The 15,136-nt window shown below is 58.3% G+C and overlaps 2 protein-coding genes across 8 annotated transcripts; one reads left to right on the forward strand and one right to left on the reverse strand.

The window, feature by feature from the left end:
- PCBP4 (poly(rC) binding protein 4) lies at positions 1-9,963 on the forward strand. 7 transcript variants are annotated; one of them, XM_026448012.1, is made up of 14 exons: positions 1-70; positions 5,322-5,470; positions 6,115-6,259; positions 6,386-6,409; positions 6,519-6,551; positions 6,775-6,891; positions 7,095-7,226; positions 7,391-7,519; positions 7,748-7,822; positions 7,991-8,035; positions 8,110-8,173; positions 8,302-8,354; positions 8,442-8,611; positions 9,072-9,963. In XM_026448012.1, exons 3-14 carry the CDS (start codon positions 6,179-6,181, stop codon positions 9,358-9,360), a joined length of 1,212 nt encoding a protein of 403 aa, XP_026303797.1. In that variant the 5' UTR covers positions 1-70; positions 5,322-5,470; positions 6,115-6,178; the 3' UTR covers positions 9,361-9,963. The 7 variants fall into 7 exon arrangements, with proteins under 7 accessions (XP_026303797.1, XP_023051355.1, XP_023051356.1 ...); XM_023195587.2 differs by lacking the exon at positions 5,322-5,470 and adding an exon at positions 5,518-5,668; XM_023195586.2 differs by lacking the exon at positions 1-70 and adding an exon at positions 5,593-5,668 and having other exon boundaries at positions 86-5,470.
- On the reverse strand, positions 9,916-12,059 carry GPR62 (G protein-coupled receptor 62). The gene has a single exon (XM_023195596.3). The coding sequence runs from the start codon at positions 11,762-11,764 to the stop codon at positions 10,673-10,675; it is 1,092 nt and encodes a 363-aa protein (XP_023051364.1). The 5' UTR covers positions 11,765-12,059; the 3' UTR covers positions 9,916-10,672.
- Positions 12,060-15,136: the final 3,077 nt, after the last annotated feature.

The raw sequence follows: 15,136 nt of genomic DNA on the forward strand, positions 1-15,136 counted from the left end.
GGACAATGTGGGACTGAGCGGCCCAGCCGCCGTGCCGCCGCCGCCGCCGCCGCAGGACAGCCCCAGCGAGGTAGGGCGCGGGCCGGGCGGGGCACGGCGGGCCGCGAAGTTTGGGGGTTCGCCCGGGGGCAGGGAGCCCGCGCCTGGATCCCTCGGTTGGGGTCCCAGGTTTGTGAGACTGCGAGGAACACGTTCCCTGTCCCACACGGCTGAGGCCTGCACAGGTGGGGGGCGCTGGTCTGTCAGAGGCGCTGTCGGCGCCAGGGAGGGGCTTCCTGGACCTTAGATCCCAGATTTGAGGCCCCCATCCCACTCGCTGTTTCTGTCCTTTGGGCCTGCTCCTCTCTCTGCCTCCTACCCTAGGTTCTGGTTCTGCTCCATCTCTGCCCTCATCTGCCACTCCCCTGTAGCTCCTGGCTGGGCACACACCCCTTCCCATCCTCTGCAGTCCTTGGGGGAGCCGGATACAGACTTCCAGGCCAAGGGTGTATGGAGATGACAGCTGGGGGCTGAGAGTGGTCCCTCTTGCCCCATAGCTCTTCAGCCCTTCAGCTCTGACCTAGCTTCTTGGCTGGGGTCCTGGGGGGTAGGGGTGGGAGGCTCTGCTACTCACTTCAACCTGGCCCTCATGCCTGCCTGGCCAGGAGAGGGAGGTGCCCGCCTCCTCTCTCCCCTATCCCTGGCCCGCCATCTTGAGACCTGTGGCACCCAGTGCCCCACCCGGCCCCAACACCCAGGGGAGTGGTCTCCAAGGTGATGCACCCAGGGCCAGTTGCATTCCTTTCTCCCCACCAAGCCCAGGATGCTCATGTTCGTGCTGAACCAGCAGGACATGTGTCTCCAAGGGCTCGCCTTCCGCCACAAAGGCTCTTAAAACCCATGAACTCCCTAAGAGCTGAGCGCCTGCCCTCCCTGTTCCCTGGGTCACCCTTATTGCCTCAGGACCAGTACCTGGGACCCTGTTCTTTCCCCATCTGAAAAAATCCCCTGGCCTTCCCAGGTCCTGGAGCCCCCTCAACCTCCAGGGCACCCCCATCCCAGCCCCCACCCCCTAGCCTTCATCAGCATGCAGGCTCAGGCTGCCCAAACACAAGGGGATTGTTCTTCTTGCATGCTCAGGGTGGGGGGCTGGGAGCAGGCAGCCCACACACCCTGGCAGGCCCAGGCCACGAGGAGGCTGGCTTGCCCCACCCTGTGTCCCCAGACAGGCTGTCCACCCTCCCTACTCCCATCACTGCTGCCCCTCCAGCCTCCATCACCATTGCCCAGTGGCGCTGACATCTTGAGGAAAGACCTCTGAGCTGCACAGGTAGACCCCTGGGTTCTCCAGCTCTGCCAGTTGCCTCCCATGTAGCCTTAGAAATATTTCCCTTCCTCTCTGGGCCTCAGGCCCCTCTTGTGATTGGTGAAGCCTTTCCGGCTGTGACAGGCTGAGCCCAACTCGACTCTGTGAAACGTACTCCACCCCCCAGCTCTTCTTCCAGTCCCCCTCTTGTGTGAGGAGACCCACTCTGCTCCCACCCTCTGAAAACCTAAAGCACAGCCCAAATCCCCCACCCCAGCAGCATACCTAGGGAGCTCCTAGTCCTGGTAAAACGGCAGGAGTAGGGCTGGGGATGCTGAGAAAGGAACCAGGAATCCTGTCCAGGTAGGTCCTACCTCTGCCCATGTGACTGGCCCCTCACGTCTGGGTCTTCTCACTCTACTCTCATTACTCCTCCGGGACCCTCAGCCCCATCGTTGGTTCCAAATGTCCCCAGGCCCCATGAACCTTAACTCTTCTTGCACATTGACCCTGGTCCTGTCTCAAATTTCCTCTTTCTGGAGCTCTGTGTATAGTGGAAAGACAGGCTCAGAAATGCCCAACGGGGACTTCTTTGAGTTGCAGCAACATCTTTGAGGGGCACAGAGGCCTGAGTGATCACATCTGACTTGGAAGCCTGGGGAGGGCTTCACAGAGGAGGTGATATTTGAGAAGGATTTTGACAGAGAGTGGAGAGGATGGGTGTTTTGAGCTGAGGTAAGCCTGGATAAAGGCCTGAAGGGCTGGAGGTGCTACATGTGTTCTGCAGCCTGCCATATGTGAAGGATGGGGTGGAGATGAGACAAGAGAGACGGAGGCTGAATCACGAAGGTCCTTGATGGTCTGTCCGTGGAGCTCAGGCTTTATTCTTTGGGCACTGGGGAGCCATGGGTGGCTGTTGAGCAGCAGAGTAAGTATCCAGTTTTCAGCACGAAGAATGGAAGCTAGAGATCTTTCTCAGTGTAGGTGAGAGAGTGAGGGGATGGGTACCATGAGGAGGCTGTGTCCTTTCTCCTGGAGCCAAGCCTGGGCCCAGACTTGACTTGGTTTCCCTTGGTTCTGAAGATCCCTGGGGGCTGCCTAATGATGCTGTACGGAAGCTGTAGCATTTCTGGCACCTGCCAACTTGTCAGAGCTGCCTTTCCCTTCCTGGCACTTTGTCTATGTGGCAGATCTGAATCAAGAAGCCAGAGGCTGGAGCTTGTGGACCCCAGGATGCTCACCTGAGGTTCCCCACTCCCGTCCTCCTCTTTCAACTGCAGATGATTGGCCATCCCCGGAGGCTGGGAGGCCAAGAGGCTGGGCACATGTGTCCAAGGACGCTGGGGCAATTCTTATGAAGGCCTGGCTAGTTGGGAGAGTGAGCATCTCCAGAGAAAGGATTGGGCAGGAGAGTTAGGAGCCCTCAATGCAGACCTGCTCAGGCCCAGGGTCCACCCTCACCACACCCTGCCTCCCCGGATGCTCCGAGCCATTCCCCAGCATCGCTGGGTGTGGCTAGCATGGCTGCTTTGGGAGTGGGAATAGGAGAAGGAGGCTGCTAGGTGGAGAGCTGGGGGTGCTGAGGGGATATGGGGGGATGTGAGATGGAGAGTGAAGCCCAGGTGGGTCCACAGGCCCTAGCTGGTCCAGACATTCTGGCCAGCAGAGCAGAGGGAATCCCCCAAGGGGCGGGCCAGTCTACTTGAATCGCCTGGCCCCAGGAGCCCTCCCCTCCCCCGAATTGTTCTTGTTCCAGAACAAAGGCAGGGTGGACACTTGATCCCTGCATGTGGGGGGAGCTGGCTAAGCCCCCAGCCCTTTGATTGGGCAGCTGTCATGGGAGAGAGACAGCTGGGGGGGAGGGGCAGGAAGGGGGCAGCCGCCATCGCTTACACAGCTGTCACCACCCCCCCCCGCCACCCCCTCCAGCCTGAGTGGCAGAAAGCCAGGGACAGAAGTGGGCACTGGGGCTGGGGAGGGGGCCTGGGAGTCAGGAGGGAATGCCCGAGGTCAGAGGCCTGGTGTGAGCTTGGTGTGTCCTGCCAGGGAGCCCTGCTGACCAGAGGGGGCTGGGCACCCTCGGAGGTGAGCTGGAGGTCACTGTGGCATGTTGTGTGGCTGCCACGTGGGTGGCCCAGCAAAGACCCAGGGCCCACCAGGCTGGAGCAACAAATAACTCCCTAGAGCCCCGGTGAGGGCAGGGGGAGCCAGTGATGCCTAATGGGGCTGCTTGTTCCTTGGGCCCTAGGAGAATAATTCGGAAGACATGGGTTAGAACCCCTTGTTCTTGCCTAAAGATGGGAAAGACCTTGAGAGTCTCTCAGAATAGGAAGGGCGCAGATAGACCAGCAACTCTCTCCCTACCCCCAGCCCCTAAACACAACGCAGGTGGGTAAACCAAGGTCTAGGTCAGGTGAGGACATGGGCAAAGTTACCCACTGGACTTGGGGCAAGTGGGTCTCTGCTGGAGACCCAGGCATCTTTTCATGGCAAAAGCTCTAGTTCTGGCCATGTTCCAGCCCTCCTGCCCCATTTTTCATGGAGCCACGAGAGCTCATGTGGAGATGGTTTGGGGACAATGTCAGGTGTCCCACTGGTTACCATCCCAAGGGGGTCCTTGAACCCCAGAAAATTTTGGAACTTAAGACTGAGGCCCTGGACAAGTTGTCAGTCCTTTCCAAATAGGATCCCTGTCTACTAGCCAGGCAAAGGTCTCAGAGACAACTGAAGCCCAATCCCCGCTTTGGAAGGAGCCTGCCCTCCAGGAAGAGGACTAACACATCCAGACAGGAGCAGCCTGAAGGGGGAGGCAGGTGGGGCTTTGGATAGCCCCACACTAGCAATGCTAGTCCCACCGCATCCCACCTCTCTGTGACCTTGGGCAGGTTACTGATCCTCTCCAGGCATCAGATTCTCCTTCTGTGCAGTGAATTCATCTGCTCAGCTAACCAGTATGTTAGCTGAGTTCCAGCTGAGCTCAGTATGTTCTGAGCACCTTCTCTGGCCTGGCTCTGAACTGAGCCCTGGGGACATAAGGAGAAGGCAGCAGCCTTGGCTCCTGCTCCAAGGGGCTCCTGGGCTTGGCTGTCCAGAGAGGCAGAAACCAAGCACGTCATCACAAGTGCTTTGATGGGGGAAGTGCAGGCAGCTGGGGGAATGTCTAGCAAGGGCAGCCAGCATGAGGCTGGCCAGGATGCTCGGAGAGCACAGTCCCTGCATCCACTGCTCATCTCCACCCTCTGGAGTCCCTATGGCAGAACTCAAATAGAAGGAGGAGCAGCTGTGCCCAGGGGAGCAGGGTGTCACCTCCGCTGGATAGGTGAGGAAACAAAGACCTTATGCCATATAGTGGCTTGCTGGGGCTTCTAAGAAGGAGCCAGGCTGGGAGCCCCCTTCACCGTCCGTGCTCAAGCTCTGTCTAGCAAGGGGAGTTCAGAAGAGGGCGCTGGACAGAACTCCATGCCCTTTCCTGTCATGTTGGGATGAGGCAGGGGGCTGAGGAGGAAGGCGCCCAGAGACTTCTGGAGTGTTCCAAGCCCAGCACTCATCCTTCACCCCACACCCTTCTGGGCATGAGGAATTTGCAGTGTTAGGGCTTGGTCTTGGCCCAGACTTAGCACCAGTTAGTCCCACTCCCTGTGTTCCCCATAGGGTTCTGGTCCCCCAGTGAGCTCCCCATCAAGGCTGAGCCTTGGCAGGAGACAGACGCCTAAGGAGAGGGATTTCCAAGCAGGATTAAGGTTCAGGATTAAGTCGGGGCATGAAAAAGGGTCGGGTGGAGAGGGCCGACTGCTGAGCTAATCCCAGCAGCTAATCTCAGGCTCCACCTTTCTCCATCAGTTAATGGCCTTGACATTCCCGCAGCCCACCAAATCCTTTTCTTACCCATCACGCAATCCCAGGGAGAGGTATTCCCTCCATTTTATGAGTGAGGAAATTGAGACTCAGAGCCCAGGTGACTTGTTTCTGGTACAGTAGTAAGTGTTCCAGGCTGGGAATGTGGCCAGCCTGGACACTTCTTACCTCCTGTTCCGAGGGCCATTTCCAGCACATAGGAGAGAGATTGGAAACCAACGTGCAGAACTGGCAGTCCCCTGACATGCTGTGCCCCACCCACTGCAGCCCAGTGCTGACTGAACCCTGCCCAGAGGTGTCTGTAGTGAGCCTCTGCCCTAGTGACTTCTGGTAGGTGGGAGGTATGCCTCAATTCCCCCCTCAACCCCTGCCTCAAGCCTTTACCAGGCAGGGGCAAGACCTGACCACACCCGAGGCCTCCCTCGCTTCAAGACTTCCCATGGCTGCTCCAGCTTCCTCCCCAGCTGCTCTTCTGTGCTCCATCCAGTAGAGGTTCTGGCTGCTGGACGCAAGTGCCTCTCTTATGGAGTAAGCTTTCAGCCTGAGCTCCACCTTCAAGGCCCAATCCACAGAGGTTCCCTCTTCCAAGAGGTCAGGGAGGAGGCTCTCCTCTCTGGACTCCCATAGGCTTCCTAGTTAATTATTTATTTTAGTGTCTCAGGGTAAGGGAAAGACTAGGTACCTACCGTATATGTGCTTATTGCTTTAATTCTCATCACTCTTTGGAGATGGGAATTTGTATCCCCCTTCTACAGATGGGGAAGCTGAGGCTCAGAGGGTTGAATGGGTTCCCCAGGCTTGCACAGCTCGTGAGACACACATAAGCACCCGGTGAGAGGAATGTGTGGCACTCAAGGTCCATGCAGTCTCTTTCCTCTGGGAGTTTGATTAGCCTAGCTCTTGGGTCCCCATGTAAGGGCAGGGACAGGGTGAACTGGGCTCCTCTCGAACCCCTCTTTGACTGCCCCTGCCAGAGCCGGCCAGGTCGCAGCGTGGACACATTTGCAGGCCGCTGTGGCCCCAGCCTCGCCTGACAGAATGAGCGGCTCGGATGGGGGACTGGAGGAGGAGCCAGAGCTCAGCATCACCCTCACGCTGCGGATGCTGATGCATGGGAAGGTGAGTGGGAGGTGGAGGGCAAGGCGAGGTGAGGCTGGGCTGGGCTGGGTTTCACTGGCTATCCCAATGGGGAGGGGCTGGGCCTGGGCACTGGCACCCATCTGACAACTCTTGTCTTGTCCGCAGGAAGTGGGCAGCATCATCGGGAAGGTAGGTGCCCAGCTCTGCTCTGTACATCCCCCTCCAGCTGAGGCTTCAGCCCAGGGAAGGAGGCTGTGACCTCTAAGTTAAGAGCGATTCTGTTTTTTTTCTCCCACAGAAGGGCGAGACTGTAAAGCGAATCCGGGAGCAGGTGAGGATGGAGTCTGGGGGAGGAGCCCAGGGCACTTGATGTGGAAGGGAGATCCCTGCCCCACTTTCTCCCTGAACCACTCCTTCTGGGCTGACCAGTGAGTGCCCCAGAGGGTGGCAGTTTTGAGCCTTGCCTGGGGCTTGGTGAGTGGGGCAGGCAGACAAGTTCTGGCAAGGGAGCAGGGAAGATGCCCCGCTGCCCGGCGCTCATTCTGTATCTGCAGAGCAGTGCCCGGATCACCATCTCCGAGGGCTCCTGCCCCGAACGCATCACCACCATCACCGGGTCTACAGCGGCTGTCTTCCATGCAGTCTCCATGATTGCTTTCAAACTGGATGAGGTCCGTGGCTGGCCAGGGCAGGAGACCAAGAGTGGTTCCCTAGGAGGAACGCAACTCCGACTTCAGATAGTGGCTATGGGTGGGAGAGGAGGTCAAGCCCAGGGCAGTGTTCCCTTGAAGTGGGACTGGGGAAAGGGTACCCTCCTGACCCCTGGGCGGATGTAGCAGGGACGAGCATGGCCAACCCACCATCTCCCTGTCAGGACCTTTGTGCTGCTCCTGCAAATGGTGGAAATGTCTCCAGGCCTCCAGTGACCCTGCGCCTTGTCATCCCTGCCAGTCAGTGTGGCTCACTGATTGGGAAGGCTGGCACCAAGATCAAGGAGATCCGAGAGGTGAGGGGAGAGGGATACCGCACACAGGGAGCCCGGGGCAAGGGAGCAGTTGCAAGAGGGGTGTTGGGCTTATGGCGTCCTCCTGACTAGAGAGCTCTGAGCCTAGGCAGCCCTTTTCTGGGTTATGGGAGCAGCCAGAAGTGGCCCCTGTTCTCTGTTTGCAGACTACAGGTGCCCAGGTACAGGTGGCGGGGGACCTGCTCCCCAACTCCACAGAGCGAGCTGTTACGGTGTCTGGGGTGCCTGATGCCATCATCCTGTGTGTGCGCCAGATCTGCGCTGTTATCCTGGAGGTGCTGCCCTGGGGCAGGGAGTGGGGGCAGGAGATGGGCCCTGGGTCTGCCTTGTCGGGCACCCCAAACCCTATGCCTGTGCCACAGGTGGAGCAGGGCAGGGCTGCAGGGATGGATGATGAGCATTTCCCTGAGGGTCATGGTGGGGGCCTGAGGCCACTGGGCAGTTGGGGAGGTTATTGGAGTCTGAGAGGGTCCTGACAGAGCCTCCCTGTTTATGCCTTCCAGTCCCCACCCAAAGGAGCCACTATCCCCTACCATCCGAGCCTCTCCCTAGGTACTGTCCTTCTCTCTGCCAACCAGGTGAGGGGAATAACAGGAGCAGTGGGACACATTACTGGAGAAGGGGGATTGAGATGGAGGAGGGGATGGAAGAAGGAATTGGAAGTCCAGGGAGCAGGGAAGGAGTGACTGTCGCTGAACTGCCCTAATGTCACAGTAACCCCCTTTTCACCCACTTTGTCCCCACAGGGCTTCTCTGTCCAGGGTCAGTATGGGGCTGTTACCCCAGCTGAGGTGAGTGACCCATAGCCCAAGTCAGCCCTTCCCGAACCATGCCTCCTCTGACCTCTGATCCCTCCTTGGCACAGGTCACCAAGCTCCAGCAGCTCTCAAGCCATGCGGTCCCCTTTGCCACACCCAGCGTGGTGCCAGGTGAGCCACCCCTGCACAAGGAGGCAGGGGAGGGTCCTAAGAGGACACCCCCCTCCCTTCCAGGGAGAGTGGAAATGGTGGGGTGGGAAAGGTCCAGAACCACACTCAGTCCCTCTTCTCCCCCTCAGGACTGGATCCCGGCACACAGACCAGCTCACAGGAGTTCTTGGTTCCCAACGACGTGAGCAGGGGATGGGATGGCTGGAGGGTGGGTAAGGGGCCTGGGGGTCTGCACCTCACCCAGGGTTGATTTCTATCTTCCCTTTAGCTGATTGGCTGTGTGATCGGGCGCCAGGGCAGCAAGATCAGCGAGATCCGGCAGATGTCAGGGGCACATATCAAGATCGGGAACCAAGCAGAGGGCGCTGGGGAGCGGCATGTCACCATCACTGGCTCTCCGGTCTCCATCGCCCTGGCCCAGTACCTCATCACTGCCTGGTGAGCGTGGGCTGGGCGGCAGCAGGGGAGCAGGTCACGGTTCTCATGTGCCCAAGAAAGGCAGGGGTGGGGAGAGGACAGCTGGCCTCCTCTCTCTGTCTGGGCCCGACCTCTGCCTCTCCTAACCCTACCCCAATTCCCCATGGTCTTCGCCTAATTCACCTTCTGTTGCCCCATCTCCCCCATCTATATCCACCTCTCATTCTCCATTGCTGTCTCTTTTCCCTGGGTCTCTGGCAACCCCATTTCTCCCTGCACCTCATGCTATATCTGCTTGTCCTTTCTTCCCTTCCTCTTCCACATTTCCCATCTTCCCCTCAAACACATCCACCCCATATGATTGTTCTCTGTTCACTGCCTCTCTCTTGCCTTTCATCTAATCTCATGCCCACCTCTGCCCTCATTGTCCCTCTCTCACTCCCACTTTCCCTTCGTCTCCCCTCTATATCCCTCTCTCCAGTCTAGAGACGGCCAAGTCTACCTCTGGGGGGACGCCCGGCTCGGCCCCCGCAGACCTGCCTGCCCCCTTCTCGCCACCCCTGACGGCCCTGCCCACAGCTCCCCCAGGCCTGCTGGGCACACCCTATGCCATCTCCCTCTCCAACTTCATCGGCCTCAAGCCTGTGCCCTTCTTGGCTCTACCACCTGCTTCCCCAGGGCCGCCGCCGGGCTTGGCGGCCTACACTGCCAAGATGGCAGCGGCTAATGGGAGCAAGAAGGCTGAGCGGCAGAAATTCTCCCCCTACTGAGGCCAGCTGAGGTACAGGCAGGGGCAGGCAGGACCACCAGCAGGGGGCTGCCTCCGCACCCTGCCCGCCCAAGGAGACTCCACCCTGGGGTCCTAAACGCCGCTAACGCCCAGACGCATGGATGCACCCCCTACCCTGCCTCCGTCTATGGGAGTTCCTTCTCTCAGAGTGGGGGCAGTTTCTGGCCCAGGGGTCTGAGCTGCGGCAGCCCCAGGGCAGGGGGCGTACCTCTTCAGCTCTGTGCTTGGATACAGGGAGCAGCCAGGAGACTCCCTAGTGCCCCCACCATGGGAGGTGTCACTCGCACACTCCCCATCCCTTAGGGCTTCCTGGCCTACTGCATCCTTTTGGGAGTCAGGGAGGAGGGCCCGGGGGGTAGCTGGGGCCAGGCTTCTCTCCCCACCACCTGCAGATTTCTTGCTGCTTCCACTGATACCCTTTTGACTGGAATGAACTGGCTGGGCTTATCAGGGGGCACCCTAAAGAGGGGGCACTGCCAGGTAGCTGGGGGAGTGGCATGGGGCAGGGGCCCAGTTCTCAGCAGCAGACACTCTGTACAGTTTTTTCAATCCCTGTTTTTGAATAAATATTCTCAGCGACCAGAAAGTTGTGAAATACTGGTGGTGTGGGCAGCAAAACCTCCAGAAAATGGGTGCAGCTGAGGTCCTGGAGGACCCCCATGTGTGAATCCACCAACCTCAATTAGGCCTCGGCCCCTTCCACACGCCAGTTCTGGTGCTTCAGGACCCTTTGGGGATGAAGTCGTCCAGCCTCCTACTTCTAACACCAAACTGGTCCAGTTGTCTTCTGGGCATTTTAGAAGCAGATGGAGGAGTTTCAGTAGCTTTGTCCAGACTCTCCTTGGTGCAGATGTCAGGGAAGTCGTTCCGAGTGTCTCTCCAGTGGTTCTTCCTGCTGTGGCTGTAACGCAGATACTGTCCTGCTTGGCGGATCACTGTGGTTGTGAGCCCTTAGGGCCCTCTTCTCTGTAACACCTGCCCACCTTGGCTTGGGGACCACCTGTGAGTTTCACAAACCACCTATGCTGGAGGGGCCCTTAGAGATGCTGCAGGGTGCAGATGGGAAAGCTGAGGCCTAAGGAAGGGTCGGCCTGTGCACAATGCTATTCAGTGTTGGGCCCAGACCCCAGGATTCCTGGCTCTCAGAAGTCCGTGGGCCTCAAAGGCCTGCAGATACCCTTTCTCCTCCTGTTCCAGAGCCAGATGTCCAGCAGGGCACCTGCTGTGACCTGTGCAGGGGCTGGATGAGCCCCCACGGAAACCACCCTCCTTCTGCTCAGGAGACAGAACTCTCAGGTGGCCCCTGGTATACTGGGGCTCCGCCCTCCTGCCAACTCGGGGGTCTGTTCTGGAGCCTCAGAAGGGCCTACGGCAGGGCCCTCTGAGGGTCTCTGGAGGCACTGGAAGAGTGCCCGCGGGTGCCAGGCTTGCGGATTGCAGGCCCGCAGAGGTCCAGGCAGTGCACGGCGAGAGAGGCGGCCCAGTGCCAAGCGCACGGGGCGCTGCAGCAGCCCATACAGGAAGGGGTGAGCCGCGAAGGCCGAGTAGGCGACCCAGGTGACAGCCGCCTCGGCTTCCGCGGCCCGCGCTGCGGGCGCCAGGCACGCGCAGCCATAAGGCAGCCAGCAGGCTGCAAATTGACCCACGGCTAGCGCTGGGGCCAGGGCCGCCTTGCCCCCTGGCAGGCGAGGCCGGAGGGGCGGCAAGATGGAAAGGCGGCTATCCAGAGAGTCCGAGCGGAGTCGGGACCCGCGCGCCGGCCGTGGGGGCCTCAGGGCAGCGCGACGCGCCACCACGAAGATACCGCCATAGGCGCCGAGCAGCAGGAGGGCAGGCAGTGCGAAGGCCAGCAGGGCCCAGAGCGGCCGGAAGGGCCCGAGGCCCCCAGCCAGGACCGAGCAGCGAGCTGGAGCAGGGGGCGGTGCGGGCGGCGGCCCGAGCAAGGAGAGCGCGCCCAGCAGCCCAGCCGCGGCCCACACGGCGGTGAGCACGAGCACAGGCGGCGGCCGAGAGCCTGGCCGCAGCGGGTGCACTATGAGGCGGTAGCGTGCCAGACCAAGTGCGGCCACCCCGAGCGTGCAGGCTGGCAGCAGAGCGGCGGAGAGAAAGCGAGCGGCGCGGCACGGCGCGGGGCCCAGGCGCACGCGGCCCAGCCCGGGCGGCGGTGCGGCCAGCAGGCCCAGTGGCATGATGGAGGCGGCCGCCAGCAGGTCCACAACGCACAGGTGCGCCAGGTAGAGCGCGTCGCGCAGTCCCGGCGTGCGCAGCACCACTACCAGCAGCGCGCCATTGCCTAGCAGTGCCCCCACCTCCACGACAGCTGCCAGGATCAACCCCACCGAGCCTGAGACTTCTGAGGCGTTTAGCCCTGTGGAGTTGGCCATTTGGGCTCTCAGGCTTCACCTTGCGCTGGGATGTAGATGGCAGAATGGAGCCTACAGCTGCAGGATTTCCATCACCTGTCCCCCGCTCCTCTTGTCCCTTGCTCTTCCGGCCCCTCACCTCATTGGCTGCCCAGGAGGTGGCTCCGACGCCCAGGCTGCCATCCTCTTGGGGGCTTGGCCAGGCCCATGGAGGGGTGCAAGGATGAGTCTGCTTTCTCTCCTGCCCCAGCCCAGCTCCAGCAACTCAGCCCCTGTCGGAGATGGTACTGGCTGTCACTCTGATGTTGCCACACAGGGCTGGCAAGGGAGGGCAGGGCCTGGCACCAGCCCCCTGGGTCCTAGCAGCTGCCAGCTGAAGGCTGGAGGCTCTGCTGTGGAAGTGCCTGGGGGTGCCTCTAGGGTGGCAGGGTGGAGGACAGAGCAGGCACAGACCTGGAGCTTAGACTTGAGAAGGTTAGAGTGTGGGCTTTGGAGTCAGCCAGAGCCTGCTCTGCCTTTCTCAGTGGTGAGAAGTGGTCCCCCATCTTCTGTCTTCCCCCATCCTCATCAATGGGGGTAATCACAGCATTTTGCTCTCATATTAAAGGGAAACTGAGGTACCAGTGAGACAAAAGCTGAAACAGGAGGACCCTTAGGCATGCCCTGGCCCCCTAAGAGGGCTAGTTCTCTTGGAAAGAAAGGAGGCTGGAAAAGTAAGAGAAAAGCATAGGACATGGCACATAGTAGGTGCTCAGCTAATATTAACTTCACACAGAATAGGTGCTCCATGATACTGTGTGGGATAAGTGAGAGGAGGCCCCAGCAGGCAGATGCTGTTTGGTTTTTTTGTTGCTGTTGTTTGCTTTTGTTTTTGCTGCTAGCAAACAGGTGCCCTTCTGGTAAAAGCACCCTGAATTTTCTTTTTCTTTCCTTCTTTTTTTTTTTTGAGACAGGGTCTCTGTTGCCCAGGCTGGAGTGCAGTGGCACAATCTTGGCTCACTGTAATCTCTGCCTCCCAGGTTCAAACGATCCTCCCACCTCAGCCTCCCGAGTACCTGGCACTACAGGCACGAACCACCACACCTGGCTAAACACCCTGAATTTTCTTTAGAAAACCACCCCTCCCCAATTCTCAGGACAGGAAGTTTGGGTGAACAAGATCCTCACCTTCCATTTTCCTGATTAAGCACAAAACCCAGTCCTGACTAATCAGTGAATGGCAGGGTTCCCTGCCCCAATGTGGTTGGCTCATGGAAAGCCATATAACTCCAGTAGGGCATATGCCCCCAGGTGCAGTCACTCAGTTTCATGGCAAAACCCCATCTATAGTCTGATAGCTTGCATTGGTATCTGAAGCCTCTTCCTCTTTTCTTGGGTATCTAGCTGCCTTTTCAACATTTCCCCCCCAGGACTTTCACTAATGGGCATCTAAAACTTCCTATGTCCAAAACAGAACCATGACTCTTGACCCCTCCCCAGCAGCCTGCTCCTCCCAGAATCTTCTCCATCTTGGTGAACTCCATCTCAGGATGCCTCTCTCTCCCCCACGCCCTATATGCAATCCGCTGAGGTCTCTGGAATCCAGCCATTTCTCACCATCACCATCAAACTGGTCCCAGCCACCACTACCTCTCACCTGGACCATTTCAGCATCCTTCTAGCTGGTCTCCTGGCCTCGGCTCCTGCACCTCGTGCTGGCCATCTGCCTTGTTTGCCCTCAGATTCATTCCCTTCTTTCCCAGTGCCTTCCTGGGAACTATATTTCCCAGGCTCCTTTGTCAACTGACTTTGGGTATGTTCAGCCAATGAAAGTTACCAGCAAAAGACTGGCGGATGGGAGGAGGGAAGAAGCCAGGATTTATTGCCCTCTGAAGCTCAGCCAGGGGCTCCCTTCAGGTGGCCCCCTCTGTGTTTCTGGTTCCTGCAGGGCGACCCTAGCCTCTGGGCATCAGAACACCATTCACTTCCTTTATCTCTCCAGTCTTAGGGTGGTAGTGACTTCCGGCCGTTGCTAATCTTTGGATTGCCTCATCATCCCCCATTTGGTCATTCAATTCTTTCCCTGTATCAAATTTCCCTTGTCTGAAATACCTAGGGTAATTTCTGTTTTGCTGACTGGATGTTAACTGACATATACTCTACAGTCCACTCTCTACACAGTGGCTAAAGTGGATCCCTCTAAAAAAGCAGATGGGGGCATGACCCAGCTCTCATACCTCCAAGAGCTTCCCGTCATCAGAGTAGATCAGAATAGAATCTCGGCTCCTCTGTGATGGGAGCCAGGCCCTTTTATCTGCCTTTTCTGCCCCTTTCTGAGCTCACCCTCCTCCTTGCCCGCAGTATTTCTAGCCACAGCAGTCTGCTTGTGTTCCTTCCGCCCTTCAAGCCAGTTTCTTTGCATTTGCTGTTTCCATTGCAGGAACACCCTTGCTGCAGATCTGTCCATGGCTTGCTCCCTCACATGATTCAGGTCTCTGCTCGAGAGGGACCTTCAGCGACCATCCTTTTTTTTTTTTTTTTGAGACGGAGTCTCGCTCTGTCGCCCAGGCTGGAGTGCAGTGGCGCATCTCAGCTCACTGCAAGCTCCATCTCCTGGGTTCACACCATTCTCCTGCCTCAGCCTCCCACGTAGCTGGGCTACAGGCGCCCGCCACCACGCCCAGCTAATTTTTTTGTCTTTTTTTAGTAGAGATGGGGTTTCACTGTGTTAGCCAGGATGGTCTCGATCTCCTGACCTCATGATCCACCCGCCTCAGCCTCCCAAAGTGCTGGAATTACAGGCGTGAGCCACTGTGCCCTGCCTCTTTTTTTTTTTTTTTGAGATGGGTTCTCACTCTGTCACCCAGGCCAGAGTGCAGTGGCATGATCTCAGCTCACTGCAAGCTCCACCTCCCGACCTCCTGGGTTCATGCTATTATCCTGCCTCAGCGTCCCGGGTAATTGGGACTATGGGCACCCACCACCACACTTGGCTAATTTTGTTGTTGTTGTTGTATTTTTAGTAGAGATGGGATTTCACCGTGTTAGCCAGGATGGTCTCGATCTCCTGACCTTGTGATCTGCCTGCCTCGGCCTCCCAAAGTGCTGGGATTACAGGCATGAGCCACTGCGCCCGGCGTTTTTTTTTTTTTTTTTTTTTTGAGATGGGTTCTCACTCTGTCACCCAGGCTGGAGTGCAGTGGTATGATCTCAGCTCACTGCAAGCTCCACCTCCCGGGTTCACACCATTATCCTGCTTCAGTGTCCTGAGTAGTGGGGACTGTGGGCACCCACCACCACACTTGGCTAATTTTTTTTTTTTTTTTGTATTTTTAGTAGAGACGGGGTTTCACCGTGTTAGCCAGGATGGTCTCCATCTCCTGACCTTGTGATCCGCCTGCCTCGGCCTCCCAA

Source organism: Piliocolobus tephrosceles, chromosome 2 (genome assembly GCF_002776525.5).
Source record: "Piliocolobus tephrosceles isolate RC106 chromosome 2, ASM277652v3, whole genome shotgun sequence".
Lineage (NCBI taxonomy): Eukaryota > Metazoa > Chordata > Mammalia > Primates > Cercopithecidae > Piliocolobus > Piliocolobus tephrosceles.